This window comes from Limanda limanda, chromosome 18 (genome assembly GCF_963576545.1).
Source record: "Limanda limanda chromosome 18, fLimLim1.1, whole genome shotgun sequence".
Lineage (NCBI taxonomy): Eukaryota > Metazoa > Chordata > Actinopteri > Pleuronectiformes > Pleuronectidae > Limanda > Limanda limanda.
Genome location: NC_083653.1, coordinates 11,067,247 through 11,094,041, shown reverse-complemented (window position 1 = coordinate 11,094,041; position 26,795 = coordinate 11,067,247). Strand labels below are relative to the sequence as shown.

The 26,795-nt window shown below is 41.8% G+C and overlaps 1 protein-coding gene across 1 annotated transcript; it reads right to left on the bottom strand.

The window, feature by feature from the left end:
• Positions 1-3,272: 3,272 nt before the first annotated feature.
• LOC133024501 (transforming growth factor beta-3 proprotein-like) lies at positions 3,273-15,135 on the bottom strand. Its single transcript, XM_061091636.1, has 7 exons — positions 14,626-15,135; positions 9,717-9,880; positions 7,375-7,504; positions 7,124-7,231; positions 6,595-6,754; positions 6,264-6,417; positions 3,273-5,613 (listed from the first exon to the last, which is right to left on the bottom strand). The coding sequence occupies exons 1-7, from the start codon at positions 14,969-14,971 to the stop codon at positions 5,455-5,457; spliced, it is 1,221 nt and encodes a 406-aa protein (XP_060947619.1). The 5' UTR covers positions 14,972-15,135; the 3' UTR covers positions 3,273-5,454.
• Positions 15,136-26,795: the final 11,660 nt, after the last annotated feature.

The following is a 26,795-nucleotide window of genomic DNA, read 5'->3' as shown; positions in this document are numbered from 1 at the left end:
TGTATTTTTACTGTAAGTTCTGGGGTAAACAGTTTGGCCATGACTGAATATTACAGAATAATGTAAAATTCGAAAATCTGCTGTTACAGTAGCACAAACTAAAAGCAGTTGGCAAACATTAGTATACATAAGCTGCAAGTAAGGCTGTAGAATTAACGTGGGACCCTCCAAGTCCCTGGAAATGCTCCTGGATCTGTTCCCTTGCTTGGGACACAGCTACTGAAATATTGAAGTTCAGTCTGAGGGACAAATAATGTGTTTAAAGGTTAAACAGACACCACAGCACTTCACAGCAGGCCTGTAACCGGTTAATGCTGATTCTGCTGTTTAATCTGGGATCTCGATGGAAAGTAAACAGAAGTAATACAGCTTTCACCTCACAATACAAGGAATGTGTTTTTGTGTATAGCCAAGTGAACTTGATGACATCTCATCAACGCATCTTTTTTCGTTTTTTCTGGCATCTCTGAACCGGTAGTCGTTTGTGTGATTCAAACTTGGCTCGATTCGGTCCAGAGTAATACATTTAGCACGATGTTGTTTCCTCCTGATTCAAAGTGTCTGTAAATTACAACCTCACACTGTCTCTGTTTCTCTCTCCTTTCCTCTAACAGTCTCTCTTCTCGGTCTTCTCTCACTCTCATTCTGAGGCACACACCATCCCTGTATTATTGGAATACTGTCACGGAAACACACACTGTGCTGTAATATAATGTTGTAGTTTGATCCAGACCTCCCATTCATTTGTTTAGCTATAAAGGTCTATGAAGTTGATATGTGTTTACATATTTGTTCACCCCTCCACTTTTTTCCAGGCGTGTGTGCGTGTGTGTGTGTGTGTGTGTGTGTGTGTGTGTGTGTGTGTGTGTGTGTGTGTGTGTGTGTGTGTGTGTGTGTGTGTGTGTGTGTGTGTGTGTGTGTGTGTGCGTGTGCGTGTTCTTCCTATGGCTGAATTACACAACTCTTTCCACCCTGGGGCCTGAGAACTAGTCTGATGTGACCTGATGATTTTATTGCAGCAGCAGTCCTTTTGAGGACTCTCTCTCTTACACACACACACACACACACACACACACGTTCTCTCTCTGTCTCTCACTTCCCCTTTTTTTCTCTCCACCACATCTGTTAATCTGCTCAGGGAATAGCGGCAGACAGTTTTCCAAACCTCTGTGCATTTACGTGTCATGCAATTCATCATTGGTGAGTCTTGGAAGACTACAAGTTCTGAGAAAGTCAGTCTCCAACCCAGGAGTGGACCCTGAACTTGAATCAGATTGTGGCTTGCTCATCCAGTAGCTGGCAGCTGGAAATAGCTTTATTGCAGGTTTGGGGTTGAGGTGGCCAACTTCACCCCGAAAGTAGAAAACAGTGTTCTTATCTGCATCTTAAAACCACCACTTAGTGTCTGTTTTTCTATAAATAAAAGTCCAGTCTCAGCAGAATAGAGACATTTGTTTCCTTTTTTTCAAATGGTGTGTATGCAATCAAAAAAGAGAGGCAGGACATATAATTACAGTATCTACTGTGGCTCTCTTATGTTCAATTTAGCTGGTGCAACTTTTCCTAGCACCAAACACTGGATATCAAGACAAACGTGTCGTATCACATTTGACGAGCAGCTCCCATCACTGCTGCGTGAGCTTTTCACCGTCTGTGGCGGCTTTCGGAAAACAATGTGGCGAGCCGCCACAGGAGCCAAAAATGAGTCCTTGCATCAATAGAAAGACCCAAGCCAACCTCCAGCCCCTGTCAGGAGCGGCCTCAGCATCGCTCACCCCTCAGCCTGCTTCCATTACGCCGACATGGGAAAAGATTCTCTGGAAGAATAAGTTACATTATCTTAATCTCACTGGGAGTCCACCCAGAGAGCAACCACCCAGTTTGGTTGCATTTTACTGACTTGAAGGAGTAAATGGGGAAACTGGAGCTGCAGAGCCGTGAGCGTTTGTGGCCACATGAACTTGGAGTGGAACTAAGAGACTTTTGCTGAAGGTTAAAGAGTCATTCATGCATGGGACACGGCTGCTCTTTACCAGTAATGTGTGTTTGTTTGTACAGGGGCTGTCTGCAAAGCCATTAAAGCCCCCCCCCCCAACCCCTGTTTTTAGACCATGTCGTGCCCTCTGGTCTTTGTGTCTCCATCATGGCTCATCTCTGATTGTTTGTGACAGGGAACAATAACGGGCACACAGAGACAGGGAATTCTCTCTGCCTACTTGTCAGTGCATATTAGCTCAAATCAATGCCCCACACCCCCCCTCCCACCTCCAACCTCTTATCTGTGCGGCTGATTGCAGTCCAGCATCTGACGTGACTTAAAAATGTCCAATACAACAACCTTGATAAAGGCTTTAAACAGTAACTACTCACTTTTAGTCATACTTTAGAAGTTATTTATAAGCTGTTGCTAATATTGTCCCTTGGTTTAGGGTGAGGAAGCACCAGGCCATATTTTATGTTTAATAATAATTTATAATGTATTTAACATAAGTCATCAATTTTGTAGCTAATACAATCTTAAATATTCAAGTGGTGTCATCAGGTTTGCAGTATTAAAGTTAAAAACACATTAATAAGATGTAATGGTTCTATAGTCCAGCTATTTTCAGACATTTTTAAATACAAGCAATAATAAACTCATTATGGTCCAGGTGCTGTGCAGCTCTTTTCCACAAGGTCAAAGTTCAAACTGAATATTAGAGTTGTATTCCCTTTGAATTAAAGGACGTAGCCGGGGTCATGCTGGAGGACGAATAACACCTGGAAGGTGGTATCAAGATGTGTAATCCATTTCTCAGGTTTAGGTTTGATTTATGTGAACCATTTCATGAAAAATAAGAAAATAAAGAGATGTCTGCACATTAATATGCTCTGAAAATAAGAGTAATTGCTTTTCGCCTGGGAAAGCTGTTAAGCGACAATTCCAGAGAAGGAGAAGTTGAATTTATTACTCCGGTAGAAAAAAAGGGGCCTCTGCATGCGCCTGCAGGAAACAGGTGGGACTGGTGAGATTCAAGTAAGAGAAATTATGTTCGTATGGAACCAAAACATTATGAGAAAATAGTGTTTTAAATGGAATTTCAATAAGGCAGACAAGACCAGTGGGTAAATTCATCATTCCCTAATTTGGAGTTAAGTGGTTTCACAGGTCTATTACATTTGATTGCTTTTGTGTCTGATTCTTGTGGCTTTAGAAGGGCTCGCACAGGTTTTGCATGTTGTGTTTTTAATAACAATTATCATCAACAATTCAAACAAAAACAATATTTCTGCAAAAAAAAGAAAAACATCACAATGTGTCACCTAAAGGCCAGATAAGTCTGACGGGGTCAATGTCAAACGCCACAGGGATTCAGAATGACCCTCCTGACTCAGAGAACGAGGAGGTCTAAGTGTTCACCAAGCCACTGTCACGTTACTGCCTCGTTCGCCCGCCTGCTTCGTTCTGTTGTTCCATTTGGGCCACACACTGTAAAATAGCACCAAAACAAACAGAGACGGAGCAGAGGGAATGAAAGAGTGCAGTGTTTTATGAACACAGGAGTCCTGACTGCATGTGCACATGCTTGTCAGCTGGTATGAGTGAAAGATGACAGTTGATTGATTGGCAGAGATGTTCTGATATCCGTTTCCCCCTCACAGATTCCAATAACAAGCACCAATCTGCTACCAGTGCATAAAAAAAACCCCAGCTTGTGTATTTTATTTTAACAGCTGTATGCTTCATACTGATTGCTATTGTTGTTGTATAATTGGCCTATAATAAGTTCTGTAATTGGCTACACAAGTGCCACCCCTTGAAACTGAAGTGTACCATTTTACTTGTGACTTGTGACTTTCCAGCTTGACACATTGCCAAATTCCAGACATCTTAGCTAGTTCTGGCTAATGCGACACTCCCTGTGGATGAACAGTTTAGTGACACTACAATACTTTAAAAACGTGTTATCGGATCGATATACATAGAATTGCATACGTGCCGATATCCAACTCTACATTTTGGTCGGTATCGGAGGCATTTGCGACGCTGGTATCGGAACATCTCTAGTGGTAGGATAGTATGATTGAAAATAGAAGAAATAAAACAGCTGTATTTACAATTTCTTTAAATGTCCTGTTATTGCAGGAGAAAAGTGCTCTGATGTACTTTTCTGGGAACAGTCAACTTTTAATACAACATGATTTTCGTCCAACATAAACTTAATCAAATACAACAGGTCAAAAATAATTAGGTTATTTTTATGCACAAGACAAAAAAAAAAAAAAGTTGTGTTCCTTTTTACATCTTAAGGAAATGCATCAGCACTCTGGGTTTAATATAAATGTGTTTCCACCAATGGAGATACGTCAAATTTCATCCCAGTTAGTGAAAAAAAATCACTATATGACAAGTTGCATAACAGACCAAAATCTGCTATTAATGTAAAAGAAATCCCATTAAAAACAAAAAACTGTTGCGTAAGACTTGTTCTTTTCCAGTATACTCTTTGATGTCCCAAAAATAATTTGAACCTGTTAGGGATGAAAACTTCCAGTGAATGGCAGTCAGTGAGCTCATGGCTTGTTTCCATGGTAGTTCTTCCCTTGCATACAGGTCCCCTCTTCTTCTCCTTCTCCTTCTTATTCTCTTTCTTCTTCTTCTTCTACCCATTCTATTAGATGCACCAAAAAAAAGGGCCATTGCTGCTGGCTGGCCAAAAAAAGAAAAGCTTGGCTCAACTTCTTTGTTCATTCACTTTCCATTGCAAATCCAACAGGCATTCTCTTTCGGCTCTCCTTTTCCCTGACCACAGCTATGGCTTTGGATACAGCAGCAAGTCTGTCCTTTCTCCTTTTGTGATTGAAGATAATGCCCACTGTTTGAAGGGAATGGAGCTTAAGGCAAGTTCAAGGGAGGAATCCAGTCAGAAAGGACACTTCAACCGTTCAGAAGAGTGGCGTCTACGTTGTGACTATTAACAATGCTGCTCCAGGGCAAGACACACAAAAGCTTCTCTACTGAAAGTGTAAACTCGGACTTTGTGGAACATTTGCTTGAGCTCTGAAGTAGAAAATATAACACAGAGCAAGTCTCTTCCATTCATACAGGACTCTGTAATCTAGCTTTAAGAGCGTTCTGTCCATTGTCACAAACCTAGAAATATTTTTGAGACCTTGATTGTCAGACTACGTTTTGTTTGGGCTGCACCTTTTAAGATCAAAATAACTGCTCGTAACTAAGAACAGACTGAGGGGGTGGGGGGAAAAAATACCAAACAAGGAAAGGATGAGCCCCGGTTTTAAGAAAATCTGTATCCTTAGAAAAAAAAAGAAAAGTGTGACCTTCCAGATCTAAGCAACGAGTCCACAGGGTCAGTTTAAGTATTTGTCACAGCTAAGAGTTCAAAGGAGCACATGGGTTTGGTCAGTACCGAGCAGAAATCGTGCCACTCTACCTCGCCATCCAGTCTCTTCTCAGCTACACTTGCAAGACTTGACAATCATGTTGGAGAGCTGCTCCACTTTTGGGGTCCGTCCGGAGTAGTAGAGTATAGTGAGAGGTTCCAGGTCTTGAGGAACACAGCAGGGGGCAGCCGATGCCTCCGGATTCAGGGTGTTGTACAGACTCAGCAGCTATAGGAAAGTACACAGGAGAGATGAAACCTCACATTCAAGTAGTACTTACAGTTGTACTGCACCTGGGTAAGTTTTAATATCTCTAGTATTTATTGAGTGATGAACTCTTGATAATTATCTGCCAAGTTCATTGTAATAGGCTTTACGACTGAAATATATATAAATACATTGAAGAATTCCTATGGGGCTTTTCTTGATGACTCAAATCCCGGTTCGGCCTTTTCTGTGTGGAGTGTGCATGTTCTCCCTGTGTCTGCATGTGGCTTCCACCCACAGTCTTTTTTTTATTTTTTCCACATTTTCTAGAACATTAAGGTGTTGTAGCTCAGCCGTACACTCCATATGTGAGCTCAGGAACTAGGGACTATTTCTTCAGAACAAAGTATCCCAAAGAAAACTGTTCAAAGGAAGGTATTTTGAAGATGCTCTGTCCATTAATGTTTTTTAGATTGACCACATTTTTGAATGTGTCTCATTATCCTTTTGATCTGTTCATTATTTTCTTCTGTTAAGTAATTCCGGCTTGTCAGGTTCAGGTACAGATCCATCTGATATCAAGTCCTCAGACTCAATAGTAGTGCTTACATGGCTGTTTACTACAAAAGAATGAGTGAGAAAATATGAACTTGCTGGGGAGTCCTCCTTACCGAGCTGTGTGTCGTATCCGAGCTCCTCAGGTAAGGGCACGGCCCAGAGCAGTAGTTGGCGTCGTAACCACTGGGCTCATGGATCCACTTCCAGTCTAAGTCACGTCGGAAATCAATGTGGAGTTTGCGAACACAGCAGCTCTCCTCCGTGTTTCTGTGATGAGGAACAGACAACAGCAAAACCAGTCTCTATGTTAACTTTGCTGATGATGCAGTAGGAGATACATATTATTGAAGCATATATTCAGGCTTTTACTATATGTGTATAATCTCTTGCACCTTTTCACAAATAATGGCTTTTTGCTTAGTGGGTTATTAATTTATCCCTTACGAGAAACAGTAGTTTGTGTCCAGGGCTCTCTTGCGTCGGCGAGTGTACTGAGTGTCCAAGCGATGGGGCGGGATCATCATGAGGATGAGGTGAGGCAGGTACTGCTCCTTCTTCTTCTTCAGCTGATCCAGATCCAAGCGACTTTGCTCCTCATCTACGCCTTAATTGTAGACATGATCAAGGAGGTTAGTTTCTTAATTTCCCTTAATCTGGGTGTAAAATTAGCAAAATTATGTATTAAAATGACAGTTGTATGAAACAGACATTTCTTTTATTTTAGATATCACAGAATGGAAATGCTAAGAAGAAGATAGGAAATAAGGGACACTATATTTTTTAATATAAATTGAATTTGTCCCTGTACCAACTTTTTGTTTTATAATTTTAAGGGAGACCATGCAACCCAACCCCCAGCTTCTAAACTGATAGAAAGATGGCAAGGAGACATTAACATGTACAGATATTGGATCAGAAGAGCAACTAACACCTGGTATAAAAAAATATATGACAAAACATTTTTGAAGCCCACCTCTGAACTTAACCTCCAGCACCTCGTGCTCATTGTCAATGATGTCCCCATTTGGGTTGAAGGTGTGGCAGGGGCAGTGCACACTGATTTCCAGGCCTAAATTACTTCCTGATGGAAAAAAAGCACAGAACGGAGGGTTGTCAAAGTTCGTTTTTTTTGTCACATTAAATTATCAAGTCAAACTTTGGACGATCATTAGGACTTATGATTGTTTTTTTTGCAAAAACACATGTCAGTGACCTCAGTCTCACCTCTGTTCATCAGCCACTCCCGCACTGTGTCAGTCACATCGAAGGAGACCCATTCTGGAGTACCCTTGGTCAGCACATTCTTGGCTGCGATGTAGCGTTGTTTTCTGATGTGTTCATTTGGCCTCACAATCTGCAGGACAATAATAACCCGTCACTCTGTGAAGTTTTCTCTCAGCACTGAAACAGCTTCAACAAAAAATAACAGAATAGAGCAGACAAAGTGAGGGGCACGCGAGGAAGCTGTTGCTCGACAAACTAAAGTCTTCTTAATTCTCATAAGACTTTTTTTTATCTTGAATGAGATAATGCATAGGGTAATGGAGAGAAACTTTGTGAGACTTGCAAAATGGCACCTCCATGTCATATTGGAGTTACCATAATTACCGGTTTCCCACTTGTAAATAGCATTTACGTCAGCATCCAAGTCGTAATTACAATTGGGAAAGTCAAATTTTTCTGAAATCTGGAATATGTCCCTTTTGGTGGGAAAGAGTGTGGATGTGGCTGCGAAAGCAAGCAAACGTGGAAGTCTGCAGGCAGCCAACCTCCATTGTTAAAGGTAATAGAAGGTGGATCTTCCTTCACTTAAAAAGCACACTGTTTTAACCCTGACATTTCAGACCAAAGCTGTAAAACAATCACTTGAGGTTTTTTACAATTACCCTTGTGTCTAGTAGTAGCTAATGTTTTTCGCCAACAATTGTCTTGCAGGTGTCATGGGTTGTCAGAAACGTGAGAATCTCTTCCGACCCTCCTCCCATATCACATGAATGTTCAGGCACAGCGACACCTTGAACCAGATGCTAACCTCAGATGTTTGCCTGGTGGTGCCAAAGACAGAGTCACTGGAATACTGACTCAGCATTTTTATTTCTGCTTCTTACGTGTTTCACCAGCAAGTTAGTTGCTCGCCTTGTCTGGAAAAGGTCTTGCTCAGGTAGGACAGTTATCTTATCAAACAGGAACCAGCTAACGGAGAAAACAAAGTTATTTTTTATTATTGCTAATCAGCCATGTGTCCTCTCAGACCAAATCAAAAATCTAAAGGCTTAAAATAGTTGTGCAAATCTGCAGAGTTGAGTTCTTAGTAGAGTTTCCCACTGCAAACCGTTTGTTTCACACTACCCACAGTTTTATTTATATATTCTAAATATAAAACCTTTGTATAGTTCATAACTTAAGCTTGAAAATAAACTTTACGGTTGTATCTATTCAGTGGGAACATCTATAAAAGCAAACTACCAGTTAACTTTAAATTCAACAGTGTGCATTCAGTCTTTCAATATATTTGGATGAAAAGTGAATTGGACCAGTCGTGAAATGCAACAAGTACTTATGTATTTTATTTACTTGTATATGTTGGTGCCAACACTTACTTTACTGCTTAACATGCAGGATTTGAACTTGCTCATTGTGGTACTGCTGCTTTTTCAAAGATCTAAAAACTTATTGCATCACATAGTATCAAGCTTCTCTCTTGTTCTCCTCTTTGTTTGAAATCAGCCACAAAATAAATTTATTTTCAACTCTTTGGTAGACAAGCCCCTTCGCCCTGTTGCTCCTGCATGACTAACACATGAAGATCTTCTGCACACACCCACTTGCTTGATACCAAGGGATGATCTAAGAGTTGTTGTGGTTGTGTTGGTGAGGATTAAAGTAGATCAGATTACAGTCATATGTCCGATTTCTCTTCTTGCATCCATGCAGTAACAGAAGCTGATATTCGGATTTAGTGATTACAACATCAATATTCGTTGCCAGAAAGTGATTCGATACCACTCCTGACTTGAGTATTGTGGTATTTTCATTCCTTTTCATTTTAATAGCAATCTTTGTATTGGATCTGTAAAGCCAAGGACAGAATACCAAGGTCTAGATGACGTTTACTACAGCTCGGAGAAGCGGTTGCATCATTCCATCACTTAGCGGACCAGAGCTCCCTTTTTAACAGCTTAATTAAGTTTGCATACCCTCTTGAGGACTGAAGGGTAAAAACCTCTACAGAACCAAAATGGGGACCATAATAGATCTGGCCTGTCAGTGCTGCACTAACAGTAACTCTGATCCAGCTCTGAAAACACTCTGCAGGCCTGCTGAGCTTCTTGGCTTTTGGCCTGGCTGTTACCCACGCCTGCAATCACAATCTGGTTGTCGTTGGCTCGCTTTGTCAATTAGGGCCTGGAATAATGTGGTGGAGAACCATTAACCAGCTTATGTAATATGTATTCTTGACAGACTAGAATCTAATAACGTTTTTGCATACAAAGATTACATGACTTGACAGTGAGCTTTTACGTTTGATCTTTGCAGGAGGACGGGGAAACTGTATCTTTACACACCTGGTAGAGCTCAATCCGCTGTTCATTCCTCTTGGCGCTGGAGTTTGGCATCCTCAGAGCTCGAAACTCCGCTCTGAAGAGGTTGGTTGAGTTCCTTTCCATGGCGGAGATGTTGAAGCGGAAAACCTTAGAGGTGATGCCTTTTAGGCAATAGAGCACATCGTCTGGAACAGAGAGAGTCAAATAAAAGTTTAGTGAGAGAACAGGCTTAAAAAGTCTTATCAGGATCTGAAGCAAAACCAGCAACACATGTCCAGACAACGGAAACATCACCTCTGGACAACGTGATCTCAGATACTCACTGTGTGATCTCTGTCACGAGTTTTTCAGAGATGAAATGAAACGTTTCTTAGGCCTTTTTTGCAGCAGACATCAATGTTTGTCATACTGTGACAAGTCAAAATGTCTTCTGTGAAAAAATTGTTGTGGAAAAACTATACTTTTGATAGTTGGTTATTGCTGTGGGGCAGCATTAACCAATCAACAGTCATCTATTCATTATTATTAATATTGAAAAGAGTAGATTTTTGTAATTCAGATTATACTTGTTAAAGAAACGTGTTAAAAAATAATGACTGGACACAAACAAGGTGTTTCCACCCGAAATAATAATAATATATCTATTTCTATATAGATATATAGATTTGTGACATGTTTCCAAAACTTTGAATTAATGTTTAAAAAGTATGAGGATGCAACTTATGATTGTTTTAAATCTTCTAGTTATTTTCTCTAGTAAGCAACTTATTTTATTAGGGAACGATGGTTCAATACTTGTTTCATCTGGACAACACATCAACAAATAAATCATATTATTTTTAGAATTGTACCACTTTTACCATTGAATGAGACAAAGAGAAACATTTTTATCTCAATCTACAACAGTTATTGCCTGCTTCAGTTACAACACAGCTTATAATAAGTTTATAGTTTATAGTTAAAGTTTATAGTAATACATTATATAATTTTAAGTTGAAAATATATAAAAATGCTTCCCCGGCTGTGTGGCGAGTGAGGGAGGAACAGTTTGGAGGAAGTGTGTTTTTGGTTCAAACTGTCATCCACTTGATAACAGAGAAACGTCATGGTGCTCCAAGAAGCTACAGCACTCTACTAACTGATAACACAAAGTGAGTTGGCCATGGATGTAACAATTTCGCATTCTACATGGCAAGAGAGTGTGTAATTTATTTTTCTGACACACCATATTGCTTCAATTTGTGTGGAAATAAAGTCCAACATGAGTTTGAAAATACTTGTATAGATTTCCATGTTTATTATCTACTGGAATACTCGTAAACCCATTCACACCTACAATAGGAACTTGGGTTTACTGGCTCTTTAGTGGCTGGCACTTTGTTTATCAGCCCACAGGGAAATGATTAGTGTTCCTTATCAAAATTCCTCAGTGCTTTTCCAACACTTTTTGTCTATATTTGGTGGAAATGAAAAAAGTTGTAATTGAAATGCCCGTATTTTCTTCAGCTCAGGATGACCTAACCTTCCTGGTGTCTGCGTATCAAAGACCCATTCCCCAGGCCCTCTGACAACTTGTTGGACCCGAAAGCCCTCTGACTGTGATGACCTCTCCGCAGTCCGACGTCAGTCATTGACATATGCCAGATTGTATGCGTACCATGCTATAAAAGGAAATCTTTCCAATGTTTGCCGTCGGCTCTCTCAATGAAGTAATTTGCCAGCCCTCCGTCAGCGTTCTGCTTCATTTGCACCTGTCGCTGATCTGCGGTGGTTCGTAGCGCTGCCTCGGACCCACCAAAGGTCAACAGTTTACCTTCAGAAGCCTTCACAAGGAGAGTGTGTGTTCGGCCACATTAACCGAGGAAGAGAGTGAAATCACTGGCTCCGAGTCAAACATTGATTCCACAAAGTCAGCGGCCTTGTTCTGGTATAGCAAAAGGGGGAAACACCCTAAGGTGGCTGTGTCCACATAACCCCTAGCATCACTCTCAGTCTGCTGTTTCTGCAGTTTGAAAACTTCTTATTTTCACACATTCAGCTGTTAGACATGTTCTCACCTCGTGTAAATACTCTGGTTTAGGCGAGGGGGATCACACGGGTACAGTGAGGAGGCAGGAAACATCATCAACACGCCCTCTTGCTCGCTGTCAATTCTCCGTACTGTGACGTTCTACAGACTTTGAACTTGGTAGCTGGCAGGGTTGTGTTTAATGTCTAGTCTAACTGATCGGAAAGGTTCAGGGTCACAGTGTTTGTGAGAGAGCCGTTTTTAACGTTCAATTGCCAAAGCCCTCTTGTGGCTGTGGTAGTTATGACAGGAGGCAAAGATAAGGCAGCTTCACATCAGAATTCAACAATTCAACAGACAGTGGATCCGTCTTTTAAAGCATCTCTCTCTCGCCCTTAAGTGTTCGTTACTGTTGACAAGGAAAGCTTTTCTATCCTCATCAGATTTGTCCGTAACTCTTACCAATCATTAACCACAGCATCATCCCATCCTAAAATAGATCGATTTTTGATTTGTAAGGAATTTAAGACAAACTTCCTGCTGTTTTGGGGCCTGAGATCAGGAAATGCTAGATGTGTCATAATAAAGGGAATAGACCATCAATGCCTTTTGTTGTTTAACCCTCTGGAGTCTGCAGTGATTCCATATTTTGTCGTGCTTTTGGCTCCAGTGTGTTTATATACTATGACAAAGGAGAATTTTTTCCCCCAGGTACTATGGGTTATGCTATGGTGAAAAATAAGATACCAGACATTGGCACGGTATACATTTTAAACGTGGTATGTAAAGGCAAAATCAAAAGCATTCAATAAATGGCTAAAAGCCCAAAACCCCTCAAGGTAAATTTGGAGGACTTGGTGGAGAGCTCTGGATTATATAACTTCCCAGATTTAACCACAAACATGATAAAGATACAAAATATTCAGAAAGTCAAATATATTCACGATATATTTTGTTAATTTGTTGGCAGATTACGTCTCTTTTCAACTGACAGAATCAGGAGGCGTCCCTGCCAGAGCAGAGTTAAAGCTCAGCACATTGAATCTAAAAAATTGTTTTTCTCTATCTTGCATGCTTCAGCATAAGAAAATCACATTAACCAGCATCAGTCAGCAGACTCAGTGTGTATTTGTGGATCTACTGTACACGCTTTTGACAGAATACATATTTCCTGGTATGAGATCACACTGGACGTATTAAAAAAACTGCCAATAGGACAGTTATAAGCTCGTCGGAGCAAAAATGGGAGTCGAGATGATGACTGGTTCGCACATTGAGGTACTTATGTGGCAGTTCAGCTCTATTACAAAGTATTTCTGCCATTTTCCCCATTTGTTCTTCAATCGCATATTAGATTACGCTAAAAGAAACAGTGACCATTACCCACTATACATGTAAATCTGTCTGAAGCCCATCTGTGACTCCAAATATACAACCACTCCGCAGACTTGAGTCACCTACTGCACGCCGCTCTCAGTCAAAAAACATTTTGTGAGATTCGAAACAGAACATCGCTTAGGGAAAAATAGGTCTTTTTTGAAAACACCTGTTGATTTCAAAGGGACTGTGATGCAATGGTCTTGGCTTTGCTCTAGACCATGAGGCCCTCTCCGGCTTTCACACACGCACAGCATTTATCCTATTCTACTTTCTTAGTAATCCAGCCTCAGTCGGACCACATGCTGCATGAATCTCCCTCAAGTACTGACACATGTCCCTCTCAGCTCACGTTTTTCTTCCTCAACTCCATAGCTTTTAATTCTATAGAGACAAATGGTGGTGCAGAGGAGACATTTAGCACACATAAAGAATGTGAATAGGTCTTATCTGTGGTTTTTAAGTATTCTTAAAAGAAATAAAGAGGGTCAAGCAGATTATTAAGCAAGCAGATAAATAAAGCCGAATTCTAAATGTGAGCAATAAAATGTTGGCACTCCGGGATCATTCAGGTTCAAGGGGATGGATGGAGGCTCAGTTTCACAGTCGATTTAGCAGAGTTAAACCTGAGGACTGCAGTTAGTTATCTCACGCTCTCAGGCCACCCGTGTGCAGGCCAGGACAGGCAGATAAAGCTCTGTCTCAAAGGGGACGTGGGTGGTAAGGATGTGTCTGCGTTTGCAAGGGCTTTCTGGGTCCGCTCTCCTCCTGGGGAGAGAGGGATCCCCTATCCTGGCTAACCGGGGAGGTCCTTCCATCATCTAACTTTCCCTGTCCACCTCTGTTAACTTTTCCTATGCTCCTTCTCCTACAGGCATCCCCTTCTGCCTGCCTGGGCAGATGTCCCTCTCATTTGGGCCTGGCTGGAAAGGAAATGGGAACATCTGGGGAGAGGGACAGGATCCATGGAGGAAAAAAAAAAACAAGAGGAGGAAGAGAAGAGTCAAGAGTAGGAGGAGAGTGACTTTCCTGGAACACGGATACAAGGTTAAAACAGGTTGGTGACCGTCACAGGAGCGAAGCACATCCTTCAAGCGCTCGAGTTCATTGGTTCTGACACATCAAAATTTTCGAAAATGATGTAAGTGCAGAGTTTTGGGAAGATGGATTTTACATTCATCTGCTGGAGGAGGAGAGTGTGTCTATGCTGTGTGAGACATTTTGTATCCATCAGTCAAACTTAAGATTTACGAATATTTGCATATTGATAGATTCATGGGAAAAGTAGGTGTCATTTTATATTTTTTAACAACTGATTTTTTTCCAGGCAAACCCATATCAGACACATTAGAATTCAAAGCGGTTTTTATACGTTTTAAAACTTTTCTAAAGTGAGTAACTTCATGACAGAGAAGTGCAGTTTGAGATTGACGCGCCTACCGGCCTCTTCAATCGGTGCGTAATTACGCACAGTGGGCGCCTTGATTGCCGACACATAAACAACAAAGTGACAGAAACTTTACTGGCTTAAGCTGTAGTACTTACTACTCTCTGGCGGTCCGTAGACCATGTTGAATTTGTATATCTCTTTGGCATAGTACTCTGTCTCGGTGTTGTCCTGACCGCAACTCTGCTGCCGGTCCCTCCCGAGCTCCTCCAGTAGCTCCTTGGTGCTGTTATACAACGCCTGGATCTGATACGGGACTTTATTCGGTCCGAGGGAGTGAGGAGGGCTCGTCAGCCGCAGTTTGCTCAGGATCTGACCCCGGATCGCCTCGACCCTCTTCCTCTTCACATGGTCAATATCCACGGTGGCACAAGTCGACAGGGACGAGCTCAAAGTTGCGCAGTTGAGGAGGAGGACAAACAGTAAAGCCTTGCCCAGATGCATCTCTTTCTCTGCATTTGGTTCGGTTCGGTAGAAATGTGCAGCTTCACGGACCTCAAGTCAAACCTGGTGAACCCCTGCTGCTGTTTTTTTCTTTCTTTTTAACTTCCTCTGGAGCTGAGGATGAACAACTCCTCACTTCATGCGCTCTCTCCAGCCTTCGTTGTTATCAGCAGAAATCCAAGCGTGTGCGCGCCCATCAAACCAAATCAAAGTCCCGAGCAGAGGAAACTCTCCCACATGAGTGAAATTTATCCGGCGCAAAAATCACTAGAGGCACAAACACACTTTTCTTTTGCATTCTTGTGCGCAAATCTGGTCGCTTGGCACGGTTCTGCTCTTCTCTTCTCTTCTCATTGAACGTCTGTGCGTCTGTCTGTGAGGAGGCAGCGCGCAGGATGGAAGGTTTGAAGAGTTGTGTGAGACTTTGAGAGCTCGCTGTGTCCTCTCATGTGTTTTATACCAGTGTTGTTTCTGACGTTTGGTGGAGGAGGGACCGCAGGAGAGCGCAGATCACAACAGTGCGCACCGACACGCACCAGACACCAGCTCTGACTAATAAACAACACACATGAACCAGAGACCACTGTTTGTTTTTCTGATCTTGTTGTTTTATACGAAGTTGGAAAGTTATAGATTTAATATTCTGTCTTTTATCCCCCATATTATTAAGATATCTGACGTATACAGATTTGGACCTATGGTTCTTTTTTGCCGTTTTGCATCTATTTTTATAATAGTAGAGTGAATATAGATCTTATGATGGTTTCAGTTCCCTCTGGTTCTCCACCGTCCTGTTGGTGTCTTCATGGCCTGGGTCGTCCTCCCTCCAGTGGCAAGTTGTGGTACTTGCAGCCCTCCACTCAATCTGACAGAATCTGGGTTGAAGAAAATCTCCAATAACCATATGCTGTCCGTATAATTGTTATCTCCAATATATAAATACTCAACTTATCCTTCTGACTCAAGGACATTTTACTCTAGAACAACACAACAGTCAGTCTAAGCCTTTTAAAATATTGAGCAATATCTGAATCAAATGTTGCTCAAGTTTATTTCTGCTCTATTTAACTAAAATCTCCAAATTCCCTTCTTGTAAACATTTTATATCTGCTGGAAAATGACAGTCAAATGGTTTGTAGATATTACTCGTAAAAATTCCATAAATGTAATTTGTGCTAATTCACAGTTGGCCCCTCCTTCAGCTGCATGGAGCCTTCTCATAAAGGCCTCCACACAATACGGGACAATTCCTGTTGTCAGAGGCCACACTCAAATTACACAAATCCTTTCAGAGGTCACATTCTGGCAACATAATTGCATTAGTGTTCAAAAGGACCAACGTTTCCTTGTCCGTCCAGGCGGATTTTTTCCCATGCCCTCTGCAAAACGTTGTCTGCATAAAATTCATTTTTCTGCACTGATGTCTGGAGGTTTATTTGCAGCCCCTCAAGTTATTTTATCTTTTTTTCCCCCTCCGCAGTCTGTTTTATCTCTATTCATAGAGCTTATCCACATTTCTCAGTCCTATTTTAGGTCAAAGCTCCCTCAACCACCGGAGGCCCCCTGTACCCAAACATGGGGTCTGGTATTTCACTATGTTTCTCTTGCCCACCAGTTTGCGTGGAAAGAATGAGTTTGTAGAATGTCCAAACTTGGTAAATATTTAGCTTTGAATCATGTAATCAAGTGCTGGTGTCACACAGAAACATTTCTCATTTTTTTAGCTAATGTTTGTTTTGCTGGATATTAGTTGAAGTGAGATATACACTATTCTGCATTTTGTTAGAATAATGGTAAATCATATTATTCACATGCTCATGTATCATCTGGTGCAGGTTACAGAATTATTGGGACTTCTTTATATTCTCTATTTAGGGTTTTAATTATTTTATTCATGTACCGTTTGATTAGTTGATCATTCCGCTCCATAGTATCTGTTTTTCTCTATGTAAACTTTTTGATACTTTGGTCACAGGAACTTCTTATTTTTCTGTTTCTGTTTTGAAATGTGTTTCCAGTCGTGTCACTCAGGGCTCTGGCTGAAATGTCTTCATTCATAAGTTGGGTTCAGCGATGATGAATGAGCGATCCAAACCTAAATGGACCAAAAATGGGTGTTTGGGCCTCTTGTGATCCAAGAATGGGCAGGGAATGAGATGCCTTACCCGCCATTGTCAGACAGGTCCCTGGTATCCCTCAGCCACTTTCCCACAGTCCTCTACTTTGTTGCACTGTGTCAAACCTTATCTTAAACATTTGACAGAAGTAATCTGGGAAAAACTGTGACACAAGGCAAAGTCATTAGTGATTTATCTTCTCTTCAGGATGATCTTTCTTCCTTTACTTTCTGTGGCATGCTGCAGTGAATACAATGATTTATGTAATGTGGCTTTTTCCTATTGAATAAGTCTTGCAGTTAAAATTCTGCTAAGTTTTTGTGTTGGCATAAACAAGGTTCTTTCTTCCGCTGTGGCAATACTGGTGTGTCTGTCTTTTTGGCGATTTCAATGTTGGCAGTTCTCCACTATGCCAGCAGGTGATGCTGCATAACAAACAATATATGCTGTCTGCTTGTGTTATTGTGTGTCTGTGTGTGTGCGCTGACACAAGAGCACAACAACTTAACATCTCAGCAGGACCCAACTGTAGAAAAATTTTGATTTATCGCTTGAGAAAATTGCCCTGTTTTTAATAGAAAGTCGGCACATAATTACAAAGTTTTCTGGGAAATCGGAAATTAGTTGGACTATTTCCTCTGCAAATTAAATACACTGAATCACGCAATTTTCAAATAAACAAATTCATGTGTGAATCTAGAGTAATTATAGCCTATTCATTCTCTCTTAGAAATGTAGAATGTCAGGATGGAATTATAAATCAAGCAGCTATTGCTTTATAAGTGTGTTTCCGTTCATCTTATCAACAACGGAGAGAATCTGTAATGGGTTTTGTGTCTCCATCCGGAGGCCGTACACACACCAGGACCCTGTCTGGTGCACGGTACGTATGTCATGCCCTCCCACACATGCACACATTGTAGTATACTTCAACCTGTCTGGGGGGATTCCTAGACATGATCCCAGACATCACCATCAAAGTTCACTTTTACTCCAAGCGTCCTCCAGTGATTACCTCACTGCTGGGTCAGGTTTTAGTGAGTCACTCTCCGGCAATCTCTCCGTCTCGCGCGGCACAGAGAAAAGGAATGCTGCTCCAGTTCGGAGGATGAAAACACAAACACATGCTGGTGGCCGTATGGAGGAATATGTCCTCTTTTTGCTGTAATGTAGGTTAGATTCCTGCTGGGTGTATTTGTCTGAGTAGTTGGATGCGACCGTAGAGCACATCCTCACAGGAGTAGGGTGATTGTAGCCCGCTGTGTTTATAAAACATGTTTTCTTTGGCTTTGAAGATCTTATCGTGGTTCCATAGAGTAGACAGACTCAACCGTCTCCCACACACACACAGACAAACACACACACACACACACACACAACCACACACACACTCAGACTGCTTAAGACTGGCGAGACAGAGTCAGACAAACCCCAAATACTAAGCAGCATCCTCCCAGATTCCCCTACTACAGCACAGAGACGAGCCAGCACAGCAAAGTCTGATTCGTCTGGAGGTAACAAGCCATGAGTCATACTTGTGGAGTCAGTTCTGTAGGAATGCTAACAAGAGACCCCTTAAAACCCGCGCCAGCGGAGACAATGATGTGTGCATGTCATAGCCATACAATTCAAATGACTCATGTGATTCCACCATCTGTGTTAGTCATCGGTTTTCTTAATACATGTACATAAGGAAGGAAGGAATACCACGCTGGCTAGACGATGACTGAAGGTGAGGTCACGTGGCATCGAAAAAGCTTGTCTCACTGTGGCGTTGGTGTGTGAGATTGTTGTCTTTTACTTATTATAAGAAATACACTCAATTGATTGAGAGGCTAAGGATGCAAACCTAGAGGGCAGTGAAGTGAACTGCACCCTCCTACCATGAAGTCATGGCCAAACCCTTTTACTTTAGTATACTATAGATCATTAACGCTGCTCTATTCAAGTTAATGGATGGGACATGGATGAAGATAAAAAATAATCCCCCAAAATGTTTGTGTCGTTGTTGGTAGTTCTTATCCCACTGATCTGTACAACACATTATACATTTGATCATATTAAATTATAAAAAATATTGCTAAATTGAGTTTTAAAGAAAAAGCTGAAAAACACTTTTCACACCACATACACTCAATTCTTGTCGTTTCCTTTCCTTCCGTTACAATCACCTTGATTATTTGTTCCTCCTGGATTTTTTTGGCTCCGCTGCGGTCTTTGTCAGTCCTGTGTGACGGCTTGGTCCCATAAGATGGCATACTGTGGCGGCCTGATGTCACAGAGGTGAAGACTGTTCACTTTACATCTGGGTCTAAGGGGGTGGCGATCTGCTGAGTTAAGGCCTTTCGGATAGCAGAGGACAAGGTGTCATTGGGCCCCGGCATGAATATGAAATAGTGACGCCCAGGATGTTGTTGATTCACACTCCAGACAAATACTGTCAGAGCTAAGGCTAAACACACTTAGCATTTTTTGATTAGCACTCAGCGTGAGTAAGACGGCAGAAAGTCGCTGTGCTCGCTGATGTTTGCTGTGATTACTAATGGCAAAGTTTGTGCCAGTGATTGATGGCAAGAGGCTGTCGGCAGCTGCAGTTATGATTCAGCTCAGTTTAATCATGTAACAAAACCACAGGGGATTGTCGGTCAGTAACGTGACACTAACCCAACTTAACGTTCACTATTTTACGTCCTGTTTTAATGCCGATCAGCTGTACTAAGGAATGCAGGAGAATATGGAGGAAAGACGAGAGTCTCTCAGGCCTTCAGCTCATCCACGCGCTTTGTACGGATTTCAGAGAAAACCACATCAGGCCTTTTTCCACTTCCCTCCAAATTTAACTCTCCTCACCCCCACCTCAGTTTTCCCGTAAGTGCTGCAAGTTGGATAATGAGGAAATTGGCCTTTGGAATCGCGGCAGCATTGGCACGCGTGGCAGAGAAAGTGTCAAAAATAACAGAGAAAACAAAAAAATAGGAGCCTTACTGGAAGTCGTCCAATTAAAAACAGACATTGGATAGTAGATATGAAGGGCCAGAGGTTAATGTCTGCTCTCTGGTTTAGACAAGAACAATGATAGTGTGCAAATACGCTCAGACGCAGATATAATGTAGATTTGTGCACACACACACACACACACACACACATACATTAGCAGCATGCAAGCAGACACAATGGAGTTTGCATGCATGCATTCTCTCTCTCTCTCACACACACACACAAACACACACACACACACAGCACTGGCCTCCTCATGCTGGCCTAGAGCTCGCCTCCTCATGCAGAGTCTAGACAGGAAGCAGGTCCATGCCAGATTAGGGATTTTCTCCCTCACACCATTACACGCACGCACGCACGCACACACACACACACACACACACACACACACACACACACACACACACACACACACACACACACACACACACACACACACACACACACACACACACACACACACACACACACACACACACACACCATATTGGGTTCTTAGATGTATGTCAAAGGGAAAAAAGGGAGGAGAAGGAGGTGAAAACAAAGACACAGTGACAGAGACCTGTGTGTCTGTGGAGGTTGTGTGTTTATGTGGCTGTCTGTCTTTGTTTGAACAACTCTCGCACAGAGTAAAAAAAGCTACTTAACCACAAAGAAACACAGATTCCGCGTCAAAGCTCTTTTTTTGACTCTATTACTCATTTTCCTTGACTTTCCATCCGTTGAAACGATGAGTCGGAGGAGCAGTGTGAAAAGTTCAACTTGTCCTTCCCAGGTACAGGGGCGCACCACATCCTGTAGCGCTTAGCTAAATTAAACCGAGCCCCCACTGTTCTCATCTGCTCACCTGTAGCCCCTGCCAGGCCTGGCCATGACCTTTGACCCCACACAGATGGGTCTGCATAATAAGACACGGGCACACAGGGCTAAGTGCCATCTTGGACATGTTTGATGGGAAGCGATACTGGACTCAGAAAGTCTGAATACTGTATGTATTGGAATGCTAATGTGTTGACCTTTCTGAGCAGGTGAGGGCGTGTGTGATTGTGTGTGTGTGTTACTGTATTTCTCTGTTTGGGTTTGAGTGAGCTTTTAAATGTAAATACAGAGAGCGATGGAAGTGAGCGCTCACTGTACACAATCTTTGTCCCTGTGTGCGTAGTTGGACTGAGGCCAATGGCCCCTGTGCCCTGTGTATGGCAGGATGGGCTGTACTTTTCACTCAAACTCGATGAATATGCATGGCCTCCTGGCTCGTGGGCACGGAGGTATAGACATGGACTATAAAGTATAACTGAGTATCAGGGCTGTGTTGAGGAAAAAAATTCTGAGATTACGAGGATTAAGTCGAAAAAATTACAACAACATAGTGGTAAAATAATGAGAACGCAGTCGTAATGTTACAATAATTAATTTAGAAGAAACTCGTAATATAACGAGAAAAACATTTGAATTTGAGAAAAAAAGTTGCGATGTTATGCAAATAAAGTCATAATATTTCGAGAATAGAGTTTTTAATAAAGGAAATAAACAGCAAAAAGAACCTGGGCTCGCTTCCACTCCTTCTGGATCCAAGATCTTGAACCAATCTCCTGAGAATCTGCGAAACCCATTTGAATAAGAGGCAGATGTAAGAAACGATATCCTCACAGTCTCTCAACACCAAAATATATATTATTACGTAATTTTCGAGACCTGTACTAAGGTTCCATATTCCTTATTTCTATGCATGACACGTAACCTTTGTTTATTCTGAATTCTTTTGATCATTTAGTTTACGAAATCTCAGAATTTAATACTCCATTGCAATAAATAGCCTTCTGGAACAAATGGAAACTTGGATTTTCGATTGTCCCCAAAACACCTTGTCTTCAATATCTATCTGTATTTTTCCATTTTTGTAAACATATAGTTCAGTGAATTCTGTTTTCCCCCAGAAAACTTTTCATGACCCTGTGCTCACTTTTTGTTGAACTGCTGTTTTTAAGGGTTTCTTTTTTACCCAAATACATCTATGAATTGAAATGATCAAAGTTACCCAGGTAGAAAAAGGATGGACTGATATCAAGTAGGCAAATAGAAAAAAAAACAACTTTAACTAACATGAACCTTTCACTCCGTCAGTTCACAAGGCCACGCTATGAAAAAAACATGTATAATTCTTTTTATCCGCCTGCATTGCACCTCACGACATAAAATATTTGATGTTGACACGAAACAATCAAAGTTCTTTTTTCATTATACAACTTTTCGGGTCCCATTTTTTCAATAGCAGCCGTCTCTTCCCAAGTCCTTCTGTGTGACACCGTCTGAATATATGAGCATATTTACACCGTGTCTCAGAGAATATATGACATATGTGCACTGGCCACTGCTGCATTAACAGTATATTTCATCCCCTTCTTGGTTCCGTCTGTGAAACGGTCCTCTTCATTTCCCACATGAGTGGTTTTCTTATCATCCAGACCCCCTGTCGCCCGCCCCGGGGGCTGAGTTAAAGCCGATAAAACACCCAAATATTCTGTTAAACATGGGCGGCCTCTGCCACGTGGCGGCTCCCTGCAATGCCTCTTGGGTAATTATGGTAATAACTCAGCCGTCAGAGGCGAGGCCAGAGGCCCTGGGATGATGAGGTCGGGCCGCGGAGCCTGAGACGGGTAGAGCGGCGGCGGTGGAAGCGGTGCAGAGGGGTCAAGGTGAGGCGGTTGGGTCTCGCTGGTTGCTATCCCATAAACCCTTGCTGTCACATCAGAGGCTGTCGGATGTATGTGGACATTCCCGCTGATCTGTCCTCCTCAACAATCAAGATGCTGATGAGCGATGATGACAAGTGTTTGAGTAGCCCGGTTATTTGTGCGGCCTTGACTGACAGACGCCTGCTCGGGTGTTTAGTGGGAAGGTCACAGTGTGCCACCGTCTGGGCTGCTGGGCCGGTGAAACCCGATATCGCTAATTGTCGTGAGCCGTTTTGCTGCAGTGACAAATATTGATGTGGTTTGGAAAAGCAGATCGGGCAATCGACCATTTTGTTATTTGTTTCTTTATTGGGAAAATCTGAAAATGTTTCCACTCTAAATCAAATCCATTCTGAGTACAGAGATGGAGGTGTACACTATTACTTTCAGGAATTAAAATCGACTTCTGTTTGGTCTCTGTATTGTCTGACCGCCAACGACAATCTTCTTTATGATGAATAACTTGGAAAATATTTTGCGGAGGTGACGTCTGTGTGTATAGATTTATTTGTTCATGTTTGGCTTCTGTATTTATATTATTTCTATCGCATTGGAATCATATATTCTATATGCCTCATATTTTGTATACCACATTATTCAAATTATTGAATGAGAGGTTATTACAGGTCAGGTTAAGTCAGCAATTTTTTCCATGTGTGGATATTATTTCATCTCAACATCAAAATAACAGCAAAATTCTAAAATATGTTAAGTCACTGCACTGATGAAGCATTTTAAGAGCATTTAAATTCAGTTTATGAATTAGTTTTGATGGGTGGAAGGTTTTTTAATATAATCTTTTTTCTTTTTTACCAAAAAACAGAAGCATCATTGTTCATACTTAGTGTGAGTGTGTATGAGTACTATGACAATGTGTGAGTTTCATGTGTGTTTAATGGCAGCGTGTGTGTGTGTCATGAGTAGCCGGAGTCATTCTTACACTACCTATATTTAGACTCAAAGTTATGCTAGACAGACAATGACAGAAACAATATTGCGTCCAAATTATGTTCAGTGGGGAGACCACAGGAAAATGTTACTATTCAATCACCATTTCTTCTGGCTTCTTCAGCATTTATTCATTTCCTTAAACCTCACAAATTCCCCCTCCTGTGCTACGTCTTCATCACTCGGGGCCAGGGCTCCGTCGAGGTCATTCCACTTTCCTTTACGTCGAAGTGTCCTCTCTGAAAGTATAAATTTGAGAGGAAGTGGAGTGAAGTGACAAGTGTAATGATTTCCACTGACACACCAAAGTTTAATGTAAAAGTGATCAGCGTCAGGGCCATTATCACAGGCCTCCAGATGTCGGGGAGGGAAAAAGAGAGAGCTGCGTTCAGGGAAAGTGTGAGTAAAAAACCTAACACCAGCGAAAGTCCCCATAAGGCACCAGAAAGCTCTCCACTTAAGTTATTTGAAGCCTCACTAGAATTAGTACTGATAGATGTTGCCTCAACATTAATTGTGCTCTGTGGATTATAACTTTTATACACATTTTTGTTCAGTTATGAAACACGAGCAAGTGCCAATCCTTAAATATCCCTGTTTATTCCTGCACTGCTTCACCGAACTCTTATTCCTGCTTACGTAGTTACTGTAGTTTATTCCCTGCCACCCGCCCTGCGGTTCATTGAGACCCCTGACCTGCGCAACAACTATAAATATTTATTTGCGTCGACTTGTCTAAAAATAACTGTATTACAATAGAGTGTCCTGGAAGGGGTCCAGTGGAGTTGTGCAGCGAGCAGCAGTCAGCACTCGGGAGTCCGGCCCCCATGTCCAGAGGGCAGTGTCAAGAGGCAGACATATTGATAGCTTTGTGGTCAACGGGAAAAAAAGTCACTTAGCCGGGGGATCCTTTGGGTCCTCGGTGTATTTCTGGAACACGCAGACAGAAACAAGGAGCAGTTTGGTGTGATGCACGGCCGCGGCTCTCCGGTGACATGCACACACACTGTCCCTGTGTTTGTATAACACCACAGTGATTCACGGAGTCCATGGTTTGAAATGTGTGAAAAAGATCAAATATCCCATTTTTAAAACTCATCTAAGCTCATTGGAAAACCTGAACTTTGATCACTTTTAATTGGACTTAGGTGTCTTGTGTTCTGTTCTTTATTTTCTATTTGTGTATTTGTATTCTGGTGTTTGTATTTGTACTGCATTTGTCTGATATTATTTATTTATTTTTTGACTTGCCTCCGGACAATTGATGTAAATTCTTCTTCTTGGTAGCTAAGCCATATTTCCATATTCAATTTACTTATTTTATATATATGTTTATTAATTGTCTGTACCTATCAAATAAATAAATAAACACAATTATTTACTTTTTCAGATCAAAATAAAACAGTCGAGGAGGTTCAGTCAGTGATTGATTCTATTTCAGCTTTATTGTATATGTTGCAGTGGCAAGTGTTAAGCTTTAGTTGAATCACAAACTCCTCTAAAAAGATATTAATCAACTAATATAATCCAATAGAAAATCCATCCATCCATTATTTTGCTTATCTGTGAGGGTTGAGGGAGGAGCCGAAGCCAAACCCAGCTGATACTGGGCTAGAGGTCGGGTGGTCTGTGTGATGCAGGGCCAACATGACAAAAAAACAATCACACCTACAGTCATTTCAACATCTCCAATCAACCAGACCCCAGTCTGCATGTCTCTGCACTGTGGCAGGAAGCCCTCTACTCATAAAGGGGATTCGAACCATGTACCTTCTTACTGTGAGGGGACAGTGCTTACCACTGTACCACTGTGCCAGCCCTCCAATAGGAAATACCACCTGTTTTCATTCTATTCTTCAGAGCATAGCCATCTCTACTCTGCACCTGGGAACAAATAGTACTTGTTGAATGTTGTGACGTTGTTTAATTTGGACATTGAGTACAAAAGTCAAATATAACTGCACTGAACTTATTTCATCAGCTGGAGTCTGTCATCTTTGACTTGCCCCGGCACTGACCCGCAGCATGTGACCCGTGTGATGCTGGCCACACTGACACGTGAAGACTTGTGTGATCTCAGACTGAGGCGAAGTCTGCACAGAGACAAACGGATTCAAACTCAGCTCAGCACTGGATAATTTTATTGTCTTCTCATTGTCTCCATTCTCTGTGCCAATGCCGTATGCAAGTCAATATCAGAGTGTCTGCCAGTCGGACTCAGTATGAGACACAAGTCTCACCCGGCAACTTGTGCCTCTCCTCCCCAATCCCTCCTTCACCCCCAGAATGCAATAAATGTCCAGCCATCATTTATTTTAATTCACTCCCCTCTTGCACAGATGAAATGGATTCGTAACCTTGTAGGACAAGGACGTGCATGCCGTCTGCCGTCAGTTGCTGAGTTATTCTCTATTCTTCTAGCATAGAGAAATAGAGGGAGAGCTGGCGAATGAGAGAGAGCGAGAAAGAGGCCCAATGATGAAGAGAAATAGTCTGGCATGCAAATTGCCGGCTGCCATGTCCAATGAGGAGGCCTGCTGGAGATTGTCACCGTAGAAACTCAGGACAGGGTTAACGAGGCTGCGGGAGAGACGGAGCTTAAAAAAGACAGCAACAGCGGCGGCGGAGGAAGGGGGGGAGGGAGGCAAAGAGTCTGAAAAAACTCCGAGTGTGATTTATTTGCCAAATCAAGGCACGATGAGTGGATTATGGGTTGCCTAATGAGAAAGAGTGTTTAGGGGATAGCTAATTGGACGTGACCAAGGAGGAGAATGCTAAAAGCAGGCAGAGATGGGGACTGGGTGGCGTATGTCATTCAGCTAATAGTAGTTTAACTTTGTCATGTGGAAGTAAAACAGTAAAGAAAGCAGGAAGGAAAAGGAAGAGTGCAGGTGTCCGGGCCTGCAACTAATGCTTGTTTTCTCAAACTATGGATTTTGTTCAAAAATAAAGTAAAAAAATTTCAGACACACTTAATCCTAGGCCTCTGTAATAATCGCTGTAAGACTAATAGTATAAACCCTTCAG